This window comes from Nannobrachium achirus, assembly GCF_963921795.1.
Source record: "Nannobrachium achirus genome assembly, chromosome: 17".
In the NCBI taxonomy this organism is placed as follows: Eukaryota; Metazoa; Chordata; class Actinopteri; order Myctophiformes; family Myctophidae; genus Nannobrachium; species Nannobrachium achirus.
In genome coordinates this window covers 26,328,146-26,350,352 of record NC_137824.1, presented here as the reverse complement: position 1 = coordinate 26,350,352, position 22,207 = coordinate 26,328,146, and the positions used below count along the sequence as shown (strand labels likewise).

The 22,207-nt window shown below is 42.7% G+C and overlaps 4 protein-coding genes across 5 annotated transcripts in view; 2 read left to right on the top strand and 2 right to left on the bottom strand.

Moving 5' to 3' along the window:
- Positions 1–8,496, top strand: part of macrod1 (mono-ADP ribosylhydrolase 1) — a 149,078-nt gene extending 140,582 nt beyond the window's left edge. Inside the window, exons 9-10 of the mRNA XM_080746647.1 lie at positions 2,380–2,461; positions 8,104–8,496. Coding sequence (XP_080602773.1) covers positions 2,380–2,461; positions 8,104–8,138 — 117 coding nt within the window. The 3' untranslated portion in view covers positions 8,139–8,496. The remainder of the gene's footprint in view (positions 1–2,379; positions 2,462–8,103) is intronic.
- LOC308302148 (phospholipase A and acyltransferase 3-like) overlaps positions 1–22,207 on the bottom strand; it is a 273,125-nt gene that overhangs the window by 130,188 nt on the left and 120,730 nt on the right. The window lies entirely within an intron of this gene.
- Positions 1–22,207, top strand: part of trpt1 (tRNA phosphotransferase 1) — a 218,002-nt gene that overhangs the window by 166,340 nt on the left and 29,455 nt on the right. The window lies entirely within an intron of this gene.
- Positions 19,598–22,207, bottom strand: part of ccdc88b (coiled-coil domain containing 88B) — a gene marked incomplete at its 5' end in the record, with an annotated part of 50,263 nt that continues 47,653 nt past the window's right edge. Inside the window, 2 exons of the mRNA XM_080746646.1 lie at positions 19,598–19,832; positions 20,144–20,482. Of these exons, the coding sequence (XP_080602772.1) occupies positions 19,795–19,832; positions 20,144–20,482 (377 nt within the window). The 3' untranslated portion in view covers positions 19,598–19,794. The remainder of the gene's footprint in view (positions 19,833–20,143; positions 20,483–22,207) is intronic.

The following is a 22,207-nucleotide window of genomic DNA, read 5'->3' as shown; positions in this document are numbered from 1 at the left end:
AATTTAGGAAACAAAAAATAAAGGGAGCCATAAAAATGTGTCCGCGCCCCATACCCTCTCCCCCACACCCTTCTTGCTCTCCTTCTTCTTGGCTTCCTACTCGTGGTGTTTGGTCATGTACTCAGCGATGAGGTTTGGGAACCAGTGCTCTACACTGTGACTGTCAAGGCAAGAAAATACCCCCAAATAACATTTATCCCCAGACTGAAGAGATGCCGATAGAAATCAAATTGCTATTTGTTTGATTATGTACAAAATGTGCCCGAGGCATCCAGAGAAACCTTGAGTCTGGAGTGTTTTTTGATGTTTCATCTATCAAAGTCTGACAAATAAAGGGCCATTCATAGTTACGTATGGTTGATTTTGTGTACGTTTGGGGGCAAGACAGTACGTACGGTAATTGCGTTGACATTCATAGTACCGTACGGTCTCTGTGTTACAGGGTTCAATAAAGCCTATATGTACATACTATATCCACTAGATGGCACCCAAATGCATCTTCACAATGAGCAAATGCTACATGCTACATACATAGCGCCTACATTGTTGACAGAGAGGTTTATAGACACCCTTGGAGGATACACTCGGATTGAACGACACTAACCATCGGCGCTAGTCACTGTGCTGTATAATATAAAAAGGACTGGAGAATGGATGAGGCCGTTGCGACCGCCTAGAGCGCAATCTCAAGGGGGGGCGCCGCCGACAGTTAATGAGCCACGGTAGCCACCCAAACCGACCCAAAACCGCAAAAATCGCGTGCACGGGAGTGGAGAGAGACGCATTCGAGAGAGCTCAGCTGGTAGAGAGCGCTGATTAGGCTGACATGCGGGTCTGCGTCCGGCCTGTTTACTGTTCAGCGTGTACTTGTGATTTTTTTGTTTGTTTTTTTACTTCCTCCTACGAAATGGATACAAGAAAAAAAGACGAAACATTTCTCCCTCTACTGCCCCCACGGTTGACACAAGTTCGCCACGGGTAGTTCATGTGTACGTACGTTCTTATCGGTTTTTATCCGTCGGGTTGAGTGTTGTCCGTAAGGTTACGGAGACAATCAATTACGTCCGGACGGCCGGAGGAAACAGATTAAATCACTCTCCCCCTCCGTCTCTTGTGTATTCCTGCGGTCCTTAAGTACTACTATGCATGGTACTTTAGAAGATATAGCCCACATACAGCTCCTTCCTGAAATCGCTTTTAATGTGGCCGCTTCTCATCATTAAACATACACACATTTATATGTAAATAACACCGACGACAAAGACAGAAGATAAAGTATATTATATAAAAGTTGTTCACAGTCATGAAACAGTCAGTGTCCACATTTCGCTAGAAAGAACACAGCTTGCTCTGTTCTGTGTGTACGAACGGTATGTGCGAGCAAGTGAGTGTGTGTGTGTGTGTGTGTGTGTGATAGGACAGAACCCATTGGCCTGAGGCTCCAAACAGTCTCTGAACTGAGCTGTCACACTGTAATGAACACCAAAGGCCCCAAACACGCTGTATTCATACACTCACACATACAGTACGCACGCACACGCACGCACGCACACACTCACGTACGCACGCACGCACGCACGCACGCACGCACACACACACACACACACACACACACACACACACACACACACACACACACACACACACACACACACACACACACACAGTGAAATATGTAGGGATGTGAACAAAACCAGAAACTTTCCGTCTTACTCTCACTTTCTCACACCCACACAAAAAAAAGCTTAGACACAAACACAATTTCTTCTCTCATAGTCCATCTTCTACACATGCAACATACAGTACAGACACGCACGCACGCACACGTGCGCGCGCACACACACACACACACACACACACACACACACACACACACACACACACACACACACACACACACACACACACAGGGACATGGAAATCCCCCCCTCTCTCTCTCTCACAGCGACTGTAATATCAGTTGCAGACAAATGCTTATGCTTCCCCACCACTAGCTAGAACTAGGTCTTAGCCTCAGTGCATTAAGTGCTGTTTTGTGGAGTGATCATAAGAGAGAATGTGTTATAAGGTGATTGAGGCTGTTTCTACAGACGCCTTGCTGCTTCACAATGGCCCTCCCTGTGACATACAATACTCTTGCACTGTTTCCCTGCTGCTATTACTGGCACCATCGCTTTTTGTTGTGTATAGTTTTCAATATTTACAACAGTATAATGCGTACATTAAGGTGTTTCCTCTGTGTGTGTGTGTGTGTGTGTGTGTGTGTGTGTGTGTGTGTGTGTGTGTGTGTGTGTGTGTGTGTGTGTGTGTGTGTGTGTGTGTGTGTGTGTGTGTGTGTTTGTGTGCGCACGCATGTGCTTGTGTGTCTGTGTTTGTTAGGTGGACAGGGTCATCTTCTGTGTGTTCCTGCCAGCTGATAAGGAGCTGTATCTGAAGAATATTCCTTTGTACTTCCCAGGTGGTGAGCAGTCACACAGCATACACACACAGGCACGCGTACATGCGCACAATAAACATATACCGACACATCCTGCTCATATATGGCACACTATCTCACATATTGTCTCTGTGAGGTACTAATGTCAACTTGCACAAACACACAAACCTTCACAGAAAGCTGATAGTAGTTTCAGATTGCAACAAGGAAATCAACTAAGTATTTAGTTTGTAAAGGCACTTAGAACAACCAGATCAGACGGAAAATGACATGACATTATTGTAATGCAGTAACACTTGATATCATGATATTACAACATTCCACATCCCAGACAATTTAGTTTCATATCACAATATAAATATTATATTATATTATATTATATTATATTTAGGGCCAAGACTTTAATGTGTTAATTTTGACTAATTCAGTACAGAAACTAATTTGACTAATTGCGTTAAGAAAATAAGGAATTTAACTGCACTTACTCACTGGAAGAGTTTCAGGCCTACCGATTAAACCGCTGCACCACCACCAACCAACGTCGGTCAGACCACAACAACAACCTCCCATGCCAATGAGTGAAGCGTTGGCCTGGTCCATAGCGTTAGAATGAGTTATCATGAATGGTATGGTACTTACTGTATGAGCCCTTGTCCTCAGCCTCTCGTCTGTAGTAAAAATAAAATATACACTTTTGCTACTCACCAAAACAAAGGCGGTTTTAAGATGTTGAAAGCCTACTTACTTTAGTGGGAACACTCAGAGCCCCCCACCTCACGTATGAAATACACTTTTTGTCCAGAAAAGAAAATATTTTTTATTTGAGGATAATATATGGGGATAATATACGTTTAAGTGTTACATACATACCGGTCCTGACAGTCGTAACAACATACATACATTGGACATACTGTAGGTACACATACTGTACTCTGCATAGAAGCCTGAAAAGTATGTAAATCAAACACTTTTATTCTTTTTATATTAAATGAAATACACCCATATACTGTAAGCCCATATGACTGCTTTAACTGTTTTGTTACGCATTGCATGAAATGGCAGGAGTGTTATAGGCTGACAAATGTTGTAGGAATTATGGCCTGGTAATTTAAATAAATGTCGTGCTCCATCATAATTTAGTCTAGGAACACACTTTAAAAGCCAAAATAACCATCAAGATGTCATCTACCAGACAAAATTGGCTATTAAACGTATTGCAACACCAGAATTGACTTGAAAATGAGACCATTTTTGAAAATGAGACCATTTGCCTCCTCGATTTGCTTTCTGCATACATTTCTGTTCATTTTATTGGAACAGGCATCAAGCTACAGTACTGTATTCCTTTTTAAGATGCGAAAAAGTACATCAAAATCATGGACTAGAGAACCACTGTAAGCGCACTTTACAAATTCAAGTAGCCCAGTGGAGCCCAGAAGGTGGCTATGAATTGTAGGACTTAAAACACTAAACCGTAGTGTGTGTGTGTGTGTGTGTGTGTGTGTGTGTGTGTGTGTGTGTGTGTGTGTGTGTGTGTGTGTGTGTGTGTGTGTGTGTGTGTGTGTGTGTGTGTGTGTGTGTGTGTGTGTGTGTGTGTGTGTGTGTGTGTGTGTGTGAGAGTTTGTCTAGCTATACTTATGGGGACTAAACGCATGTTCACACAGTCACCTGCAGGGGACCTCTCTGACAGTGTGGGGACAAAATAGTAGGTCCCCTACGGGTTAGGTTTAGGGATAGAGGTTAGGGTAAGGCCACAGGACTTGCATAAAAATGAATGGAAGTATATGTAATGTTCCCACAAGTGATGTAAATATATACTGTAGTGTGTGTGTGTGTGTGTGTGTGTGTGTGTGTGTGTGTGTGTGTGCGTGTGCGTGCGTCCGTCCGTGCGTGCGTGCGCGTGTACGTGCATGCACTTGCATGCTCGTGTGTTGAGCTATGGACCTTATTTTGCATGAAGATCTGTTATTTAAGTCAATATTGACAGTTAGGCAAGTGCCTCAAGGAAGTTATGGGCAGTCATGTGTGTTTACCATACATTCGTGTGCTCCTTCCTTTCCACCAGCAGACCAGTGACAACGTAAGGTAATTAGTATGGAGTGTCTACCAGGGTTGCCGTGGCAACATTAACAGCTCAAATTTGTCTGAATGCAGCTTTCAAGTGTTCAGCTCTGCTGTGATGTTGAAGAATGATGCTCTCTAAACTATCCTTACTTAACCCATTTAGGCCTAACATTATTTACCGCTTTAACTATTGAAAAATAGCAGATAACCAAGCTCACAGCGTGGCACCGAGTGCCGCGCTGCGAGCTTGTAGATCTGCTATTTTTGAAAAAAGTCGTGAAAATGTGTGCAAACCTTTGAATATGTATTTTCAAAGCGAACGTTTGTAACTCAAATTTTGCTTCTGGGGGGTCCCTGGAACTAAATATAGATGGGGTCCGTGGCCAAATACATCAGTTTGGGGGTCCTTCACATGAAAAGGTTTGAGAACCACTGACATAGTGGTCTCTCAAGAACAGACTAACTGAGCTCCAGTTAAGTGAAAAGGAAATTTTCTTTGACGATGGCTGGCCAGATTGCTGACATAGAAACATAGGTTTTTCAAAAAACCTTGAAAGGATCCAAAAGACACTTATAGAATCGGGTCAAAATTCTAATTGTCACGATTCTTCAAAAATTTCTGTTATTTTTCAATAGTTAAAGCATTCAATAATTCTAGGCCTAGGGAAATGTTTGACATTTTCTTCAGCAGGCAGGTATTTGTCACATTGTGGAGCCTGCGTTGCCAACTCTGATGCAACATGTGAGACTTTAAAGTCATACTGTGTCACTTTTTTAAATTAACACAGTGGTTGCCAGGTATATCATGAATTAATTCGGTAGCTCCTGCCAGGGTTTTTCAGTGTTTTATCCGATTTTTGAGGCTCCATGAACGCTTCGTCTTTTCTTTCACCCAGTAAAGAGAAATTATAACCACGGCCATCCGTGCTTTTGTTATGGTCTGTCTTTGAGCGCTAGTCCCCAGAAGCATTATCTTTTCATGGTTCCTTCATAGACAAACACTGTAATGCCACATACAGTTGGTCTCCAAAACATATTGCTGAAATGAATATTACAGTATGACTTTAACCAAAGAATGTCTCATTAACATGAAGCTATTACCTATTTGGAACTGTTAGTACCACAATGAATTGGTACAATTATTATCAACTAATTGGTAACATTAGCGAATTGTAGTAGCATATACTGTAACTACTGTAAGTGCATGATACAGTAGTTAAAAAGGATAAATCACTAATAACAATTTCAAGATTTACTTTTAATTCCATGTGTGACATTTCATTGCCTCTTTACAAAATGCATTACAAGACTAATTTGCCCTTTTCCTGAATGTCAGTGAAAATGATCTCGCCTGGTTTAAGTTGGTTACCTAAATAAGCTAATTGAATGCAATGCAAGTAGTGCTACACTGCGTGCAGCCATTTGTTTAGATTACACATGAGATTGATAATGTTATAATCCCATTCAGTCTGGACATCAGAGGATAATCAGTCATTCATTCAATTATTCATATCAAGCTATCATTCCATAGTTGCTGTGAAGTAATTGTCAATAGTATCATTCCACACATTTAGAGAAGGTCGAGGTTAGAACATTGGGTCTTAGTTCACATAACTTTTGTCATGTTTTTGTCCTAATTATATTAATTTAAAGTTGGCAATTATCCACTTGCGCGCAAAGATAATCTCAATGTTGTAAAGCATATTTTACCAATTCCTGCTGCACTTAAATTTTAATAAAATGATCGATTCCAAGCTTTCCAGTTACATTAAATATGCAATGCTAGCCAGCAGGGAAATGTGCTGTAGGTAATTTGGCGCTAAATACATTCAATTATTTTAATTAAGACAAAAAGCTCTCTCAAGCACCCCCCCATATTTCACTGTGCATTCTGTAGCTCATATTAAAGTGATCCCTGATTTGTAAGCCATGTAGGCCTTAATATGTTATAATAACCCTCTTTAACCGAAATATACCTTTTAAAACACTTGGAATATATTCCTTTGAGAGAAAAAAAGTTATATGTTCAACCCCTGGGGGGAGCCATTGCACTGTTCGTCGCATGCAGTGATGACGTAGGCAATGCATTTTGGCTGGTCGGGCCCATAGGTTTAATATGGAACGTCAAAAAACGTTCTCTTTACAATATTTAAAACATTGTCTTGAAGCTCAGATTAACTGTAGTTAGTAGTGTGGTGCTTTTCTGTTCTGTTCATATCAAGTAGGATGTTTTGCCGTGCCTGTAAGTGTTTAATTCAACATCTAAAACCTGTTTACACCGCCATTTTAAATGGGCCCGACCAGCCAAAATGCATTGCCTACGTCATCACTGCATGCGACGAACAGTGCAATGGCTCCCCCCAGGGGTTGAACATATAACTTTTTTTCTCTCAAAGGAATATATTCCAAGTGTTTTAAAAGGTATATTTCGGTTAAAGAGGGTTATTATAACCTACATGGCTTACAAATCAGGGATCACTTTAACTAAATAGAAAAGGGATGGAACTGACATTGAGCACATGGAGGGAAAATGGGAGATTAAAGGATTAAGGGTCAACTTCAATAAAGTGCAGCCAGAATTTGAACAGTTGAAGCGATACTGAAGCCTTTGGACAATTAATCCCCTCTGTTTGACAGATAAGAAACCGTATCCCTCCTGTTCAATTAATTTATAAATCATCATCATGTAAATATTAATACATGTATATCTAATGCCTTGTTTGCCATCCACTCAACATGCAAAATCGCCTCAACACTTGTGTGCTGGAAACACGATACTGGTGTGTCTATCTTTGTTGTCGGGTAGCTTGACTTGGGAGCTTGTTTTTACATCTACCTTCCTTTTAGTTTTCTTCAGCGTTTCAGCTTTATTTCTGACAGTGACAGCGAGAGTGCCAAAGCGGGAGTGAGAGAGAAGGGATGGCATATGCAGCAAAGAGCCTCGAGTCGGCCTCCAACACAGGCCAGCTGCGGGACTATAGCCTTAATTATGTAGTATACGCTTTTATATCAGGTGAGCCGCTGGGGCGCCTCTAGGTGTATCCCTTTAAGAAATTGGTGTTAGCTTTTGTTGTCTCTCTCCCCTAATGGATGTGCACCAGATTTTGTATCAGCAGTGAGTGAGTGAACAGTAGCAGGGCTGTTAGATGGGCCGGAACTGTCTGTCTGTATGACAGAGCTGCTACAGGCAAGCCTCCAAGTCTCCACTCTACAAACGTGATGTGTCTCCAACACCTGACCATGGACTGTGTGTGTGTGTGTGTGTGTGTGTGTGTGTGTGTGTGTGTGTGTGTGTGTGTGTGTGTGTGTGTGTGTGTGTGTGTGTGTGTGTGTGTGTGTGTGTGTGTGTGTGTGTGTGTGTGTGTGTGTGTGTGTGTGTGCGCGCGTGCGTGCGTGTACACGCACGTACATTTGTGCAAATTAATTGGGGGCCATATTTGCCTGAATGTCACTAATCCTCACTAACAGATCCCTCTGAAGCATTGGGATATGCCAAAAGCCAAGTACGATTAACTACAGCATGTCCAAACTCAAAACATTTTTTAAGCTTTTTCTTTTTTCTTTTTAATCTTTTTTGTTTAAGTTTGGGTTTTCTCTCCCAGTGTCCACAGGGCCCACAGTCAAGAGCAAACTGTAAGGAGAGGAGTGGCCTGACATACAGCTAAATGAAGACGTATTGCTGCTATTTTGTCTCCGTCTTCGTCTCTTCATCCTTTCTCTGTCCACAGATGATTACATCAAATTAGCATTTACTTTTGGACGTTTTGGAATGGACTGTAAATCCTCTACAAAGGGGAAGTTGCCCCTGGACTCTGATTTAGGGTCAGTTTGGCGATATTTTTCATACACATGATTAATGTTTGGATCAGCAATGACATAATATCTTACCTTGTTGGCACATAAGGGCAACTATGATTCGCTTTCTTGATGATTTGATCTTTACTGTGAAAACAATAATGTGTAGCTGTACTAAAAAAATAAATAAGAGTTAAACAGCTTGGTAGTGTTTTTTGCATGTTTGCTCAGTAACAATTTGCCTCACTCCCCATCTCTCTAGCTTTTTAGTAAACATAAATACCAATTTTATCTAATCAGGAGAGAAAACTCATACAGGATAAACAAGTGAAAGTGGAAGTGATTAAACAAGTGAAATTGGAAGTGATTAAATAAGAAAAATTAGCTGACAAAATTGCAAATGGAACATAAAGAAAAGTAAGCTGATGGGGGAAGGAAGTGAAAGGAATAACGTGTTCCTTCCACACGCTATGACAGGTGATAAGAAGTGGCCTGCTCACTCTACATGCACTGAAGGAAGGATTACAGTTTAGGCAATTGGCACGGGGGGAAATCGTGGGGGAAAAAATATATAACTGAACTTGTATTAACAAAACAAACTAAAACTAGAAAAAAATCATAGAGAAAGTATACTTGGTTTTGGTAAAAAAAAGAAAAATCACCTAAAAATGACTTGATTATTAATTACAACCCCCACAAAGCCTTGAATTTAGTTTTTTGTCTCATTCCTGAGTAGTGGTGGTCTGGGCACCCTATGCTGCAATGCCAGCCTGACAGCGTGTCGCGGGTACGAATCCCGACCCCGACGACCTTTGATGTGTGCCACTCCCCATCTCTCTCCGCAGATCCTGTCAGTCTACTGACACAACCCCATGCATGGTTTGGTAAGCAAATTAGGTTGAGAAACAAGAAGTCAAATTGCCTATAAGGGGACTTTAATTGGCAAACCAATTTGATCTGTTTGCACCAAATCTGCAGCCTCCCGAGAGTTGTTTGTGCCAACAATTTACCAAAATATTTGAATGATGAAATTCATGTATTAGTATTGTCTGTGTGTGCCCATTATACTAATCACAGAAGCTTTGAGTAATGGTGATTTCATCATTAAATTGTAGGAATGTGGATATGAGTCAATGGGTTTGCTGTCAGTTGGGACCACTTAACATGAGGATTTCCTTCTCCAATTTCTCCAATGTTTGTCCATGTGCATGAGAGAGCAAGATTGTTGTTGTTAATCGTAGATGTATTATTTAATATTTTATGTATTTTATTGTCATGGCTTTCTTTTTCTTTTTTTGCTCATTTCTAATGATGTTTCCTGTTCCCCTGCCTTTCCCTGGCATTATTTGCATTGTTCCCTCGCACATGATCTATGATGTCTGTCAGCCTGCCATGATCCACCATATGTGTGTTCATGCACAAAACGCAGGCCTGCCTGTGCTTCTAGCTACGGTGCGTCTGTACGAGTTTTTAATTGTTTGTCGCCGGGGCGTCGTCCCGGCGTGTCAGAGGGACACGCGCGGTGATTTGTGCGAAGCAAAATGACTGTTAAGCGAGCTCCCGCCCCGCCCAGCGACTCTCATCTGCCGACAGCCGTTTTTATTGATTCCAAACAATCTGCTGCGCCAGACAAACAGGAAGGGGTGTTGTGAGGAAGGGAAGGGAAGGGATGAGGGGTGAAGAAGAAAAAATAAATACAAAGAATATGAGCAGGAAATTGGGAGAAAGACTTACTGCTATAAAAGCCCCATCTGTCACAGGGAGGGGAGGGGGGGCATTTCCCTATCGTTCTTTGATTCTCTGTCTTTCTGTCTATCTGCCTGTCTGTCGGGGCCTCTGCTTTTCCTTCCCTCCTATGTTCTCTCTCCTGACCGCGGGAGCATTGAACAAATAAACAGATGGGAGGGTGGAAAGGATGGGGAGACAAGACAGAGAGAAAGGGAATGGAAAATCAAACTGCGAGAAAGAGGCGAGGAGGGAGGGAGATGGTTGGCAGGAGGAAAGGTGGGAATGAGCGAATGAGAGAGAGGGAGAGAGAGAAAGACCTAGAGGGAGATAGAGAGATGGAGAAGTGGAAAATAAGCCTGATGAAGGTGCACTGGTATTTCTTCTTTTTTTTTTTTGTAGCAGACTGTGAAGCCACACTCCAACCAGTCACTCTGAATAATGAGAGAGAGGGAGAAAGGGAGAGAGAGCTAGAGGGAAGGAGGATGAAAAGACAGTGAGACTCATTATCCTCCGACCAATTTTCATCACTGTCCCGTCAGTAATACCCCCCCCCCCTCTCCTCCTCCTCTTCCTCCCCCCCTCTCTCTCTCTCTCTCGTTTCCTTCTCTTTTCCTTGCTCTCCAACCCAAATAGGCCACAACACTGTTTGAGATGACAGATGAAGACCAATTACGCTAACTGTAGCGTTAACTGGGAGGCCGAATCCCTGCCATCCTCCTGAACACTGATAGTCCTGTTGGCCCTGCCTCGACCGCTCACAGCCTGCCAAAGGACCTGACTGTGTGTGTGTGTGTGTGTGTGTGTGTGTGTGTGTGTGTGTGTGTGTGTGTGTGTGTGTGTGTGTGTGTGTGTGTGTGTGTGTGTGTGTGTGTGTGTGTGTGTGTGTGTGTGTGTGTGTGTGTGTGGTTTGAAGGAGGGAGTACTGTTACACCCAAAACGTGGGGCTTCGTTCTCAGACACGGATGAGAAATGGGCAGAATGCACATGTTGAAAATGTGTGTGTGTGTGCGCGCGCGCGCGTGTGTGTGCTGTGTACTATGGCAATCCGTTTCGCATTCTGCAAAAAAGACAAATACAGATCCACGGGCAAAAAGACAAATGCAGCTCCGCGGCAAAAGTGGAGGGTATAGGAGTGGGGAGCGGGGGAGGGCTGTGCGGCAAGTGCCACGCAGTCAGGAAGGATGAGGGTCTGGTACGTAGGTGAGATGGGTGATGTGTATGGATGAGGTTGTGATGAAGAGCGAGAGAAGGAGGAGGAGGGTGATGTTTATGGATGGGGTGGGGGGCGGTGGGGGGGGGGGGAGCAGGCCGGTAAACTGCTTGTGAAATGAAAATGGCTCTTTAGCAGAATCCAGGACACTTGGGCGCTGCGCTGGATCAATGTCCCTGATTTACTGTCTGAAAGCCTGTCAGCGGGAGAGAGAGAGAGGAGAGGGGGGCAGCGAGAGGGGTGAGTGAGAGAGTGGACGGTGCAAACTTGGAGCTGTGAGGGAGACGAGTTCCCTTAATGGAAGGGGAAAGGGGGAGACAGGACGACGTAAGGGTGTGGAAGGAAATTGTCCACGGGAGTGACAGCGCTAGGAGCTCGAGCTAGAGGGATTGGGCGTTGAGTCTTTGCGGCAGAGATACAAAGTCAATGTGTCAGGGCAATGTGGAAGGGCAATCTTGTTGTGCGCAGGCAATTGCCACGGTCATTTGGGGTAAAATCGATAGGGGGACACACGGCGCTTCTTAAACCTGTGCTGTTCCACAGAGGCCACGGCCGTATTGACAAACAGTGAGGGGAGGCAGCGGGCACCAAGCAGTACACAAGACGTTAACTCAGCCTGTGAAGAGAATCTATATCCTACTGTATGTTGTGGCAAAAGCATTAGGCAGCCAGATGGAAGAGGTCATTCTGCTGATGAACTTCACATAATAATCCAATACAATCAAACAAAATCAGCTGTCGTTGAAAAAAGCCCCATGCGGTTTTAGGTGTGCATATTTATTGGGTGAAAATGCTAAATATGAGATATATGTTTTGTCTTTCTTTATATATACAGCATAGGCCTATATATATTATTGCCATCATGTCCTTGTGAGTGTAATTCTTTGTTCATTTGAAACTGAAGAGATGTCTTGTGGACAGTTGTCCTAGTTTTTGGTTAACATATGGGCAACATTAACCATTAATTGTTCATTTAAAATTTATATTTTATCATATCATGTATAAAATAATGTGATCTGGATACAGATACACCACTAGACATGTTTCTTTGATAAACTCGAGGTAGAGCTCCTTGCATAACAATGAATCTCAAAGTGGTTCCAGCTGTAGAATGGATTTTTCCCCTATGGTACTATGTGTGATGCATGAATGATGATGTGCTGTAATCAGGGCTGGGAATGAGTATAACAATATCCTGTTACTCGACTTAAACCTGACCACAATACAATATAAGTAAGATTACAGAATGGTCACGTGGAAGCAGTGATCATCAAAGCTCATTTGAAATGATCGTCATCATTTATTTAACTCACAACCATGTTCACATGGTATGGAGCACAGATTCTATAAATATACAGTATACAATACATACAATATTCATACAGACATAGAAAAAAGCATGGCATGCATTCTTTGAATAAAGGATGATTATTTTTTCTTTTAGAAAATCACCCAATTTACCAAGAACGTTTGGCTTATCAGATTGCAGTAATAGAATTTATTTCAACATAGATGGGTGAGAGTTCTATAATACTTTGGCAGGTATTTTGTCTAAAATAAAATTTGTTCACAGAACGTGTAACTCATCCCCAATGCGGTTGCCGTTACATAAATTGCATAACCTCTGGGTTCTTTCTAGCGCTTTAACCTTTGGAATTCTCATATTATTCACCCTAAAATTACAAATGGCCTGTCTCTACTTATAGTTTTCACACAACAGGTATTTTGTTGAACTTAAGCTCTTGTTTGAACTCGACATAACATGTCATACTATAATAAGTTCACTTTGCCACTTTTGCTAGAACTGATCTTTCAACCTTTGTTCAACAGTTAGTTTCAATATACTGTATCTCCTCCAGCAGAACCATTGCCAATGGTGAAATCTCGCTATTTCTACATTTCATTACTTTGACTGCGGGAGGGTCACCAGCATCGTCAGGTTAGCTACTCGTCTGGGTTACTGAGGTTAAGGTTTGGGTTAGGTTTAGGCATAGAGGTTAACATTCACCAGCGTCAGCAGGTTAGCTATACTCACCAGCGTCAGCAGTTTAGCATTTCACCAGGTTATAATTCACCCGCATCGAAATACTGGGACGTAGAACAAATGTTATGTTGAAATATCGGGAAAGTCCTGATCTGGCGAAGCCCGAACTGGCGAACAGGGGAAAAGAGACCTACCGTAGCGATCTGGCGAATCGTTTTATTGTCTTAAACATGGCTCTGTTTTTTTTTTGTTTGTTTTTTTTTTGTTTGTTTTTTTAAACATGGCTCTGTTTTAAGGCATTTTTCGTAGTTAATGACGCCGCAGCTCCAGGCGGAGCCGCTCGATTGTCCACGACACTGCAAGCGGCGCGAAGGCCAGCGGCCCTTGGTCCTGCGCTTCGCCCCCGAGCGCCGCTTGCGCGAGTGGCCGCGAAGAGCGGGCCAGGGCCGGCCGCGCGAGTTACGAAGCCGTGGTGAATGCAATCGTTATATTTATGCCCAGGCCGTAAGGCCTGGGCAAGCGCACGATAAACGCCCTGTCCAGAAGGATTAAACGAAAAATACGAAAAATATGCAGAAGGTTTTTTTTCCCCTTTTTCTTTCGCCAGATCGCTACGGTAGGTTTCTTTTCCCCTGTTCGCCAGTTCGGGCTTCGCCAAAAAGGTACGTGCCCGAAATATCAACAAGCACCCATTGCCAATTCCCTCATGTACATGTAGTCCCTGTCACAGCCAACCTCTACTACTTGGTCTTGGGGAGGATGTAGTCAACCACATGTCACTTCTTTTAAGGCGTGCAGAGAAACATGCTAACCTTCCCAGTTCCACTCCCTGTTGACCAACGTGTATGACCTCGTCCTCCCCTGCTGGCTTCCCCCCTGCCGACATGATCAGTTGTGTTTGTTGAAGCGCCCAGTTTAAAGGAGTAGTTCACCCCCAAAATGACTTTTTTTCTATTGATTACTCATGCCATGGAGTCTTGAGTTCAATAATATTTTTGGGTTTTTGTCGCATTCCTAAGACAAAAATGTGATTACAATAAATGTACCCCCATTGATTCCGGATGTGGACCCGAATGCATTTGGGTCCCCATCCGGAATCAATGGGGACCCATTGTTTGAAAATCAGCACACAGCTGGGTATAAATCTTGTAGTGGAAACGAGTAGTAAGATATCTATCTTTTGACAAATAAACACCAGGTGCCGGTGCAGTGCACAATAAAAAGCCACAATGCCGGTCAGACTGAGTCAGATCAAGTTACAACACAACACCCGCAGCACGGCAGCAGGCAATGAGGAGGAAAATATTTATCCACCGCCAGCGAAATTAAAAGCTAAACTATAGAAACTATAGAAGCATTTCGGATTCAGGCAAAAACCATGGAGTCATGACACAAAAAACAGCTGAAAACCTGCGCATTGACATCCAAAAAACTCCGCTGGCATTTGCACTGTATAATAGAGGAATTGAACCCCATCCCATGGTATTGGGCGGTACCTTTACCCCTGTGCCTCCCGGACACCCGCTCTCTCTGTACTTTTCCCAGAGTAGTTGAGTACAATACTTAAAGGGGAAGACCACCCATTTTCAATATTGAACTGTGTCATTAATATACCTTAGAGAAGTTGTGTGGAAATAGAAAAAAAAGTGATGATTTTGGGGTTTGTATTGTAAAGTACAACTTGATGACATCACACATTGTACTTTACAATACAAACCCCAAAATCAATCCTCCAGTTCTAGGCAACACAGAAGGGGGGGGGACTTTTTTTCTATTTCCACACAACTCCTCTAAGGTATATTAATGACATATTTCAATATTGAAAATGGGTGGTCTTTCCCGTTAACTTAGAATTATAGATTGTATAATGTACTCCAAAAAGTGCAAACACATAAAAAAGTTAATCAATTACTTACTCAGTGAGAGTACTTGTAATTAGTTACTTTCACTCCTGCCTAGTTGATTTGTGGACAGAGTGTTACCTACAGTATGGGTAAAGGCAAAAAGGTGTATGAACATTCATGGTGAGGAGAAAAGACCTGCAGAGATGTTTTAAACCTGATGTATTTTGTGTTGTGTATGGTTGGGCCATGATGAAGTGTGTATGCGTAATTGTAAAAAGATAAATGAACATTAAAATGTGGGGGGAAAGCGCCGGGAATAAGGCAGATGAAATTCGTAAAGCCTGAAGCGTTGTTCCTGGCCCCTGTAATAAATTCCAACATCGGTAAATGCGTGGAAGGAACAGAGTGCTGTGTGTGTGTGTGTCTGTGTGTGTGTGTGTGTGTGTGTGTGTGTGTGTCCCTCAGAGTTAAATTAACACTCAGAGTTTTAGAGTGTTGTGTGGTTTGTGATCTGTACCCAGGGACGTGCTGGCCATTGGGAAAAGCGGGACAACTCCCGAACAGCCGGTTCATTCCCGGCCGGTCCAGGCCGGCTATTAGGGGGGAAAAAAATTAAATGTCGGCCTTCGTTCCATTTTGGGGGCTGGGCGGCCAACAAAGTAAATCGTCACTGTCGGGCAGAAACCTCGCATCTCCAAGTTTCAAATTTGTACATTTTTTTGCAAAGTAAAGCCCTGCTTCATCATACAAGGCCGTCGCACAAAAGTAGTGAAAACAGCAGATCTACAAGCACACAACGCTTCGTGGCGCGAGGCGTTGTGTGCTTGTAGATCGGCTGTTTTCACTAGTTTAAATCATTTTTAAAATGATAAATACAAAACAAACGGTTTTGGACATACAAGGTTTCCACCCGACAACGACAAAATATAACTCATGTAATTGGCCCACTGGCTTGTCACTTGTCATGATCTGCAATGGCAAATCTTTGAGTAGCAGCAGCGCTATAGAGAGAGATCTCTCTCTATAGTGCACAATGAGGGCCTCTCCAACTCTTTTTCCCAGGCTGAATCGGGGGCCCAGCATGTCCCTGTCTGTACCAGACTACATGAGAGTGTGCATAACAGAAGCAGTGAGTTTATGAGTCTGTTTGAGTCTGCGTGACACACACACACGCACACACACACACAGGTGTAGACGTGAAGCCAGAGACGTCATGCTGGACATCCCGCCAGAGTGTTTTCCCGCACGCGCGGGAGGCCGTCCGGGGAGGTTTATTTTATTTTTATTTTGAGTGTTTAATGTATTAAAAGGGGCCGGGGTAATGAATTATAATCTTTAATGCAGCGACCGATCGATACCACCAGAGAATAAATCAGCTTTTACTGAGAGCGTCAAAGCCCCTTAATACACTAGGGGAGAGAAAGCGAGTGAAGGAGGGTGGGAGGAGGGAGGCATAGAGGGTTGGAGGAAAGAAGGGGACAAATGATGTTAGGAGAGGCGGAAAGATACTGGATGAGGGAGCGAAAGGGAGATAATGGAACAGCCGAGGGGGGGAGAAGTGGGGCAGCTTTGGCGATGAGAGGCGCGTGGAGGGGGAAAAGGAAGGGTTGCAAAGATGGGGAGAAGGGGGAGTTATGGATGGACAGGCTCACCTTTGGGCTAACCTCATCGAGTAAAAGCCCCTTGAAAGCACAGAGATTTTGACAGTTTTGCGAGGAGGCAAGGTTGCAGGGTCGGTCTCCAGGCACATGCAGACACCACTTGTTATTCTCTAGTTGTATTGTTTTCCCCTCTTGGTGATCTCCTCCCAGCTCTGCTACCCGGGGCAATACTTAATTAATTGAATTACAGCGCCACTTCTCGATCAAAGATCACCTCTCCACTCTGCAGTCGTACTGCACTCTCAACTGCGGGCGTCCGCCGAGAGAAAACGCCCAAAACAAATCTGCACATTACACCTTTATTGTGACATTTCAATGGTGTTGATTCTGCACTAGAGAAAGAGAGAAAGGGGCTCTAGTTCAGTACGACTTTCAAAGAGTTCAGGTATGCTGGGCTTGGATAAAATTGATGTAATTATATTTAAGGCGGACACTCATAGCCAGTTGGGGAGACTGGACAAAAAAAAAAATCTAATATGCCTCAAAGTATCTGGGATTCCAGGCCTATTCAGTAAGTGGACCAAATGGTTTAAGTGAGGTTTTTGGTCACTGGAGCCACTTTAGTGAGACACAACATTAAAGTCTGATAGCCTAGTCATAGCCTGGATAGATGGAGAACGATTTTCTCCAGTGGTTAAAATAGAGGAAAAGAGCAGCAGACAATAAAGAGAACCAGGGGTCCTCAAAAAGGAGGAAGAAAACATGAAGTGAGAAATCTTCTGAAAGAGGGATAAAAAGGCAGGCCAGTATAAGTGAAGATACAGCCTGGAGGAAAATGTTAAGATGCTAGAAAAAGTGGTGTTCACACATTGAGCATCTAACACCACCCCAGTGCTCAATAATTAAGCAACCAGTTAGACCCCAGAGATTTGTCTGTGATGTCAACCAAGGCTATACCATCTATCTTTCATTGGCTTAGAAATCAGAGGAGGAGTTATCTTTTAATCACTCTATTTTATTATTATTATTATTATTATTCCTCTTCTTCTCTGGGTTCTGCGGCATGTTTTACTGTATGTGGCTACAGCATATGCTTGAGAAACTCTTCATCAAAAAATAAGTTTATGCCGAACACACAAGACTCAAACAAATCAAACTTTGTTTTTTAATCCACCCTTTTCTAATTCAGCTCTTTTTGGAATCCATCTATAATGTGCTGACATTCATGAATTAACAAAGTAAGTACCTCACACAAACACTCATGTGCTGCATTGCAAATGTTCATATTTCAAGCCTTCACTTTTCCCCTGTCTGTAGGTTGCCGTCTGTCAATGTGCCTAAGGGCCTATGATTGTTGCATTGCCCTCATAATAGGCCACTGAATGACTGGCAGACCCAATATCTCGCTATCCTTTTTGTCCTGCGCTCACTCAGGCGTCTCGGCTCACCGCCTCCGCCGTGCATCTCAATTCCACAAACACAATGTTCGGAGCCCAGGGAAGGGACCTGCTTTTTTGATTAATGTCGCCATGACAACTACATAATTCATGAATTGTATTAGCGTTCCATTTGTCATCCGCGAATCATAATTCAGGGTGTGTGAAGGGATGGGGATTGGAGAGAAAGAGCTTGGTCCTGCTATTATCCTACACACACTTCTGCACGCACGTGCGTGTGCGCGCGCGCACACACACACACACACACACACACACACACACACACACACACACACACACACACACACAAACACAAACACACACGGTCCTGTGTCCCACCGGAAATGCTGACGTATTCTTTGTCCTGATCTAGGAATAAAAGCTCTTTGGAAGCAGCTGTCCCTAAGTGGGCCCTTTTACGTTCGTGATGAACTCTCAGGTCTGCTCATTTGGTTTGGAAGGCTGTTTGCTCCCCCCCCCCCACCAGCTCCCATTTGTCTGTTTGTCTGTACAGTATGTTGGCAGCTCTACACTGACACCATTTGGCTCACCAGAGAAAAGACACAACCAAAGGAGGATTATTGAAGCTTGCAGTATATTTGCTGTTAGATCAATTTCAGGATTTACGCTGTAGCCTCTAAGTATATTAAAATTAAAGTTCCCAATGTAAGTGACACAGATGGGAGTTTTTCAGTGTTTATCCAGAGCAGATATGTGTGACACTGGGTTAAGAGTTTGATTGAAGTATATTTATCTTAATTTCTCTGCAAATAAAACCCACAGACCAACCCTTAATTTGGTTTTAGTTTTTTTCATTGGGCTTTAGTGTGAACTTTGAGATTCATTTAAGATTCTCAGTGCAGAGAACATAAAACGTATTCTCTGACACAATCCACACGACCTTTCATTTGAGTACTCTTAACACCACTAGTTAAAATTCTACGGTACGTGAGGCTCCATAGGAGGCTGGCCATCTACAGGAGGGTCGGTCTGTGTGTCTGTCTGTATTTGTTCAGAGTTCATCTCACAAACCGCTGGAGCAATCAGCACCAGTTGTTTTGTGCACACTGCCAACTTAATAACTCCACAAATTATGGGGTTTGGATCGGGCTAAAACCTTGCCGAATTGTATTTTAATTTGTGATTGCAGAACCATTTATAAATTAAATGTTTTTAATATTATTAACTCAACTGTGGCCAATGGAAGAGAACAGAATTTCTTCCAAGCCTTATATATTGAGATGCATGCATTTTGTAGTAAATGTTATTCAGTATTTAAACTCAACTGAAAATGTTGCTAATTTTGAGCAGGATTTTACTTTCGGCCAGCATCATCACTTTTGTGAAAACATTTATGAAACCACTTCCACCATTAGGGATGCAGAGACCTGTGATATCTAATTAAACATTATCTACAGCAGTGAATCGTGCATACCCTGCTTCCATCGTCTCTGGTAGGGGTTGACAGTTGCAGGGTTTCAAAAAGGTAAAACTCAGTTCTTCAAATGGCAAGCCACACTACTTGAAAACATTCATCAGCTTAAGAATGTATTAATTTAAGAATGTCTTAATACAAAGCAAATCTCCAATATGGTCCATCCACTGAATAAATACAAACTATTGCAAAAAAAAAAAGGGTAAATTGCTATGGATATGTAAAATATGTTTTTTGGAGCAAACGTTGACCATAGCCCTTTAGTCTGTCAGATTGCTGCTGCTGGAATGTTGGTTGTCTGAAAGGCAATGGTATAAGTTACATAAGATACCCATACATAACACAGCTGCTGTGCACATATAGGTGAAATAAATAGCAGATGTATGAATGATAAGATATGTTTAGACAGCTATCTTGGAGAATCTTAGTTTATGATCACATTTTTATTTAGCTTGACTCATTAAAAGTTATTCACTAATATATATGTCACAGTACACACATACATCATATACACAGTATGACAGTATAGACTTGTAAGGGTCATAATGCTCTCACTCACACACATACCGCAGACCTTTCTTTGTAAGCCATGCCCTCTTCTCCACTCACCTCTCTCTCCGTCCTCGGCAATGCTCTCCTGACTGGACGCTGCTTCAGCCTCCTTGGGGGCGCTTTCTGTGGTCCTCTCGTCCTCCCACGGGATGTCATGCTGGCCGGAGCGGAGACGCACGCGTGGCTGGGTCTTGTGGTCCCCGGGACTGAAGGACTGGGAGACCCCAGAGACGCCGTCTCTGGCCATGCCCAGTCTCCAGCCATGACGGGAGCCCAGCTTGCGGCGGCCGCCGGAGCCCGGGCGCGTGGCCAGGATGCCGGGCCCTGATATGACTGTCTCTCCCTGGGGTTGGACTCTTCTCATGGGAGAAGGAGAGGCCGGAGTGCTGCGGGAGTCTGGAGGGCAGGAGGAAGACGGGAAAGGTGATGATGAAAAAAAGTACTAAAATGTTTATGTGCAATACTGCAATATAGAAATACTCTGTTACAAGTAAAAGTCTGAAAGTATTGGTATCAAAATGTACTTAAAGTACCAAAAGTAGAAATAACTCATTATGCAGAATGTCCCATTTAAGATTTTAAAGAAATCTGTTGAAAATAGCCGATCTACAAGCTCCTAATGCGTTGCACTGCGTGCGTGCGTTGCACTGCGTGCGTGCGTTGCACTGCGTGCGTGCGTTGCACTGCGACGCATTGTGAGTTTGTAGATCTGCTATTTTCAAATGACCTAAATGTATAGGCCTATTGGTTAATGTATTTTTGGTAATAATAGTCAAAATCTACAAAGTAACTAGTAACTTAAGTTTTCAAATAATTGTAGTGGAGTAAAAGTACAATAATTGCCTCTGAGATGTAGTGGAGTAGAAGTAAAAGTACTGAAAACTGAAGTAACGCTCAAGTAAATTACAAACTACAAATGCCTAAAGTTCAGTACTTACATGTACTTACTTTACACAAGTGGATGAAGGTTTATTATTGCACTTTCTCATGCACATGCAGCTCACAGTTCAGTGCCCATTAAACATAACCTATGCTCTTGTATAATTTTAGACTTGAAGGCTCATTAAAATATGCTCGAACACAGTTCAAGGAAAAGTAACGGGGCCACCAGTATTGGACCAGATTCACGTTTCCTATATTTGTATTCTTTTTGATGATTTTTGTTTATTTGCATTTTATTGATGATTGTTTATTTGTGCCTCTGCTCTGAGTTGTATGTTTCGTTGTTTATGTCTATGATTAATACCTCATTGTTCTGTACATTTGGTCGAGAGAGAGTCGTTTTTAAATGTGCTTTATGTAAATCAATTTGATTTGATTTGACTTGACTTGAGAACTCTACTGGTTTAATACACACCGTGCTGAAATAAAACGTGATGTCAAAAGAGAAAAGTTTAGAAGACAAAAAATAACTTGAAAAGTGAATACTTTGAAAGTTTAATCAGCATAGACTGTTTCCAGAAACTCATGAATGCATTTCCACAGTGGATGTGCATAAAGGGATAGAGAAGACACTTTTCTTTTAAACATGGTGGTTAGCACTGAAGGCAGAGGGGCCAGCCTCAAAAGATCTCAGAAGTCTCAGGGATAGATCTGGAGATGAGAGAGCACTATCAATATGGTCCATACTTGGTAGTCATGAGATGATTTATATGCATGCCTGTAGCCTTCCTTGATTGTGTGTGCGTGTGTGTGCGTGCGTGCGAGAGAGACTGAGTGAGTGAATGAGTGTGTGCTGGCGTGCACGTGTGTGTGTGTGTGTGTGTGTGTGTGTGTGTGTGTGTGTGTGTGTGTGTGTGTGTGTGTGTGTGTGTGTGTGTGTGTGTGTGTGTGTGCGTGTGAGAGAGAGAGAGTGAGTGAGTGAGTGAATGAGTGTGTGCTGGCGTGTGCACGCATGTGTGTGTGTGTACGGCTGTACGCCCCTACATCTCGGATCCAAATATTGTACTCCACTACAATTATTTGAAAACTTTAGTTACCAGTTACTGTGCAGATATAAATGATCATTAATCATAATACATACATTAATCCACTTTAGCCCTATTTCTATACCTTGACTATTTGAAAATAGACGATCTACAAGCTATGCAAAGCGTTGTGAGCTTGTAGATCCGCTATTTT